Source organism: Equus quagga, chromosome 11 (genome assembly GCF_021613505.1).
Source record: "Equus quagga isolate Etosha38 chromosome 11, UCLA_HA_Equagga_1.0, whole genome shotgun sequence".
NCBI lineage: Eukaryota > Metazoa > Chordata > Mammalia > Perissodactyla > Equidae > Equus > Equus quagga.
This window is the reverse complement of record NC_060277.1, coordinates 109079031-109084830: the sequence shown is the minus strand read 5'-3', so window position 1 is coordinate 109084830 and position 5800 is coordinate 109079031. Positions and strand designations below refer to the sequence as shown.

The window sequence follows — 5800 nt, the reverse complement described above, 5'->3', positions numbered from 1 at the left end:
TTATCCCTTCCCATCCTCCGGGGCCCCTGGGCTGACAGGTATTTCCTTTCTCTCCTGGTCACAGCCATAGTGAAAACCGCAGGCCCAGGGCTGATCTGGGCGCCTGAACCTGTTCCGGCTCCAGGGCAAGGAGTTAACGGAATCAAACCAGGATGCTTGAGACCCAAGGGGGTTGTTGCCCCAGGGCTGGGGCATCAAACCTGCTTCAAGAGCACCCCCTTGCCCATCACTCCGCCTGGCACGTTTGGTTCCCTCAGCCCAGGAAATGCCTGGAATCCTGCAGAATCTTGCTTTTCACCCTGGTGTTGCCACTGGAAACCAGAGAAGTGATCAACTCAGGGAATGAGAGGTGGGCTCCAGGAAAGGGGGTGGGCAGAAACAATTCACATTCATTCATTCTTTCTTTCCATCCATCCATCCATCCATTCGTCCAACATTAATTTAGCCTTCGTAATGTGCCCGGCGAAATGTCCCTTGCAAAGGAAAGCCCATAGCAGCTGACATCATTAGCCTGTACCTGGCAGAGCCCTTTCCTTGTCCCAGGAATGGGAATTGCTGGTGAAGCTAATGTAAGAGTTGGAGAACTTGTCCTCCCCTCTACCTCGGGAGCCACCCCCAAAGGAAGGAGCCTCTTTCCCCACCCCCAGACAGCAAGTAGGGTATTGATGAAGTCTTGTGGGCACAGGCACAAATGCCTCAGCACATCGGGCCCTGAGCCACCCCAAGCTCCCAGGCTAGACCCCTCCTCTACAATTCTGCCCCTTTGAGGAGTTCTGGAGGCTTCAGCACATGCTCCACCACCATGTCCTCTGGCCGGGCTCCCAGAGTACAGACCAGGCGGGCATCCTGGATGACCTCTCGCACAGTGGCCCGGAAAGTCTTGCTGACAAAGCAGTAGAGGCCAAAGTTGACGGCTGTGTTGAGCATGGCTGCCATGTTGGCCACATCCAAGGCCAGGTGGACCCTCCAGTCCCGGTGGACAGGGGCCACATACAGGTGGTAGAGCATGACAAAGATCCGGGGTGCCCAAAGGAGGGCAAAGAGCGTGGTGATGCCCAGGAGGATGGCTGTGCTCTTGCCTACCCGGGGCCGCAGCCCACTCTGGCCCCTCCTCCGTAGTCGGCAGATGATGGCCGAGTTGGCCACCAGGAAAACGCCACAAGGGATGAAATAGACGGTGAGGCAGTGAGCCCACTTGAGGACCTTGTCCAGCGTGCTGGGGGGGTCTGTATCCCTCCACACGTCCAGCCACCAGTAGAAGGGGATGCCAGTCAGCAGGGCAGCACTGAGGACAATGGCGATGGCCCGGCGGGCCCGGCCTAGGGATGAGGCGGCCCGATGGTGCAGGGGGTGGCACATGGCACTGTACCGGTCCACTGTGAGCAGGACGGCGATCCAGACGGAGGCGTGGTTGGCAGCGAACTGCAGGATGTTAGCCGTGCGCACCACAGCCTGGGGCACCTCTCGGGCCAGCACTGCTCCCTGCAGGAGGAAGCCCACGAACACGATGACCACCTGGGTGACGACGTCTGAGGCCGTGAGCGCCAGGAGGTAGTAGTAGGAGGGCTTCCTGGTCCTGGCGGCGAGGCGGCCCAGGGCCACTGTGGTCAGGAGGTTGACTGAAGACCACCGAGGTCACAGAGGGGAGAGGTCAGAGGCATTAGAAGGGCTGCTCAGACTTTGCCTTCCAAGGTGTCATCACAGTCCCTCCCCATCTGCTTGTGCCGGAGGCTGTGCTGGCTTCTCTATTCCTCTCTCCAGGCCCTTCTTAAAACCTACTTTGTCAGGAAGGCTAACCAGATGAACCCTGCTCTGTCCTGTGGCGTTCCTCTCTCCGTCCTTCTCCAGTATTCCACGTCCTCTGTGATGGAGGTTTCCCTGGCAATGGGCGGGGGCAGGCAGTATTCCCCAAGGCCAAGACCACCTATCCTTTCCTGCATCCATACCCCCACCCCGACCCCCAGCTCTGCTCTCGATGGTACTGGAAGCTTTGGACTCAGCTGAGGGCAGTCCTGCGCAAACCCAGCTATCCTAGGACTGTGCCCACTGCTGGGGTAGGAGGGGGCTGTCTGCTTGCATGAAACCTTGGGTTTAGCTCAAGCACCCCAAATCCTAGCCCCTCACCTTTACTCCTCACTATGCTTTGTTCCCCGGTGACCCAGATCACCCCCATAAAGGCAAGGGGAGCCCTGGGATCTATGGTCCTGGGTCTCGGGGGCCAGCACAGAGGATTGGCACCCATCAAAAGAGGACTCTAATTTCTGGCCTGCCAAAAACCCCGGGCCCCAGCTCCCCACTCACCAGGCAGCCCCAGGCCCAGCAGGATGCTGTAATAGATGACAGGGATAACACCAGCCACACATGGGGACCTCTCTTGGATCTCCGGCCAATGGCTTTCAAGCTCCTGGCTCAGCCCACTGCCATTGGGTGTGGGCAGCGGGGTCACTCTTGGCTGGCCATCTAGGAAGGGTGGAAGGGCGAGGTTAGAAGATTATGTCTCCTTCCAGCCTGACCTGGCAACAGCCCCACCTTGGCCCTGACCCTGAGGTCCTTATTCATCCCTGCTGTGTGCAGACCCCATGGTCAGACCCGGTCAAATGGCAACCTCTATTGTCAAGCCCTTCCCAGCCCTCCCCTGCCCCCGCCAGCCCCTGAGTGGCCAGGCTTCCCCATTGAAGGGAAGAAATCCTCAGTGGTGGCGTTTCTTGATAGAGACAAGTTCTCAATTGCATTGCTCCCAGTGGATCTGCAGCCTGGAAAGCAGGGTCCTGAAACAGGCTACACCACACAGACGTGGGCAGGGGCGGGGAGTGGGGGGCAGGGGGCACTTGTGAAAATACAGGGCCCTGAGCCTCACTAAAGGCAGTCTGAGCCAGAAGGTCATTCCAGAAGGTCTGGAGTGGGGCTTGAGCAGCTGTGCTTTTAATAAGCTTCCTGGGTGATCATAACCCACCATGACTCTCAACAGTTGCACAGCTTTACTAACATAGCTCTTTAAGGAGAGATGTCACCAGGGTGCTCTCTTTTCCAAGCTAAAGAACATCCCTATTCATAGGTTAGCCCTACTGGAGCTAGAATGGCCTTGTTTAAAGATGGGGAAACTGAGTCCAGAGGGGTAAGGTGACCTGCCCGCGGTCACACAGCTGGCTTGTGGACCGTCTGGGAAGAGGACGAGCCACGTGCTCTGCCCGGCTCAGTCACGCTTTAGGTCTTTGGGTTTTACCTTCCAGCTTTTGATTTCCTGCGGAAGCTCCACCTCCACCCCCACCCCTAGCCCACCCCTCATTCATCCTCAGCTTCGTGCTCCCGTCCCCAGCCTCCAGATTCCTTACCTGTCCTTCCACCTTACTCCCCTCACCCCCAACCAGTTCTACATACTTTACCTGTCTCTCCTCCCTCAAGCCTCATGCTCCTGGGTCCTGAGTGCTGGGTCACTTTGCGGCTTTTTCTGGGGGTCCCTGCAGCTCCCTCCCAGCATCGCCAGTTGCTCCCACCCCCACAAGGCTCTCCAAACAGCTGTTTGCCCCACGGTTCTTCCAGCGGCACTGAGCCGTCAGGGTAGAGAGCTGGACTAGGGGGAGGAGGGCGGTGGAGGAGGAGAGGGTGGGGCCGACGTTCAGGGGAATGAGTCTAGACAGCAGATGCCACCTGGAGCAAACCAGGATCCCCGAGGGTGCACAGGCAGGGAAGGGGTCAGGCTGGGAGGGGGGCCTTGGGGTGGGGGCAGTGAGGTGAAGAGGCAGGATTGGGGCTCTGGAGAGGCTGCCTCGGGCCCTGGGCACTCTGGGAACTGACGTGGGCTCAGCAGGGCGGTCACGCCTGGGGTGGGGGGCACTTTAGGGAAAGACAGAAGGATTCAGGGAGCTAACTCTGCAGGCACCAAAGAGAAGAGGGCACGTCTGCAAGGAGAGCTGGGTAGAGGAGCGGCCGCTGTGGGCAGGGCCCAGATCTGGAGAGAGGCCGCATGGGCCGGTTTGCAGAGTCAGTCCTGCAGCTGAAGAGGGCGGTGGGACGAGGAGGAGGCTACCTGGGGGGCTGCTGGCCTGGAAGAATGGTGGAAGCTGTGCACAGTGGTGGCGGTGACCACCGGGGAAGCTGCCCAGGCTGCCAGCAGTGCTGGGAAACCAAGACCCAGTGGCTGCCCACAAGCTGCTGTTTTCCTGGCGCTGGTGAAGTGGGCCATCTCTCCGGGAATATCAGTCACGGCAAATAAACACCAGCCGGTGCGGCGAGCACTCTGGGGAGGCTGGAATCTGCACCTGGCTGGCTGCCCCCGACCCTGGGGACAGCTGACCACTGGGACAGTGTGTGAAATGACTCCGGAGGAGAGCTGAGGCCCAGCCTGGAATTGCTTTCTACCCCTGCCCTCTGGGAACGTAGCTGAGCTGGCTTCAGAGCTCCCTAAGTCGGATCCCACCACTGGGGCTGGAGCCACCTCAACCTCACCCCCATCCCCGCCTCCATCCCCGCCCTGGGCACTCACAGCCAGGCCTTGCTGCTCCCTGGTGACCAGCCCTGACTCTGCTGGCCTCTGAGAGTCCACTGGCTTTGGCCAGGTCCCGGGGGTGGCACAGTGGGACTAGAGCAGGCACTACTCACTCAGGTCCCCAGGCAGAGCGTCCGGGACACCAGCCCCAGAGAGCGCAAGTAGCACCAATAGGTCCCCAGGCTGCCACCTCCCTGCACCTCGAGGCTATGGGTTGAAAAGGCCACATGTGAGGGCTCTACCAACATTTACTGCACACCGACTCCGTCCCTACACTTGTCATCCTCATGGCAGCGCCACAAGCTGACTCTGGTTACCTCCATTCCACACCAGAGGGGACTGAGGCCACAGAGCTAGCATGTGGCAGTTGGAATTCGAACTCAGGTTTGTCCCTCCCCGAGAGCTGTTTGCTTGTCACTCCCTCACACAATCTTCTCTGGAAGAACAGGAGCGAGGCAGGGAGAGGCCACAGTGAGCTCAGGCTTCACGGAGGAGGGGATGTGGATCAGACGGACAGCACTCAGACAGGGAAGGGCATTCCAGTCAGGGGAACAGCATGATGGAGGGTGCTGAGGCAGGAAAGTGGGGGTGCGGCCATGATGGGACAGCCTGGTGCGGGGGAAGCTTTCCACAGCGTGTGAGTTACTTCAGGGAGATCCCTTCTTGGTTATCATTAGCACATCCCCTGAGTACGTGGGGCGGGAACGTACTCTCAGTGTTGGAGGGCACCCTAGCTCAGGAAGGAGATGTAGGGGAGACTGCGGTCCCGGCAGGGCTGCCCCTCCAAGGTGAGTATTATGCGGTCCAGTGTCTGATCGCCCGCTCTGGAGGTTCGGGGACTCCTCAGCCTACCCCGAGCTGGCAAGAGCTTTCTGTTGCTTTTACTGCACTCTCTAGTCCTTGCCCACCAGGGATCGGCTTCCCAGAAAAGGCAGCGTGGGGTTGTGGAAAGAAAGCGGAGCAGAAAAGCGCCATTTGAATCCTGGCTCTGCCCGTCCCGGCCATGAGACCTCAGACAAGTCACTCAGGTTATGAACATTCTTACCTCCAGCAGGAAGTAATTCCCCTCTCTGGGAACTGTTCCTGCCTGTGAGCTCAGCAGACTTGCTCTCAAGGAACAGTGGAGATTCCAGATCCCCAGAGCAAATAAAACGGAGCGTGGCAGGTCCTCGGTCTCAAAGGCCGTGCAGGGCGAGTTTCCTCTTCCCCACTCCAAGACTCTCACACATCACACACATGCATGCACACACGTCCATGCACACACACACCCATGCACACACATGCATACAGTCCATGCACACACACGCCCATGCA

The 5800-nt window shown here is 59.1% G+C and overlaps 1 protein-coding gene across 1 annotated transcript; it reads right to left on the bottom strand.

Annotated features, from left to right (window-relative positions):
• Positions 1-747: 747 nt before the first annotated feature.
• On the bottom strand, positions 748-3478 carry GPR142 (G protein-coupled receptor 142). Its single transcript, XM_046674563.1, is given in 4 exon segments — positions 748-1619; positions 2302-2460; positions 3384-3435; positions 3437-3478. Coding segments are annotated over 4 exon segments (1125 nt in total).
• Positions 3479-5800: the final 2322 nt, after the last annotated feature.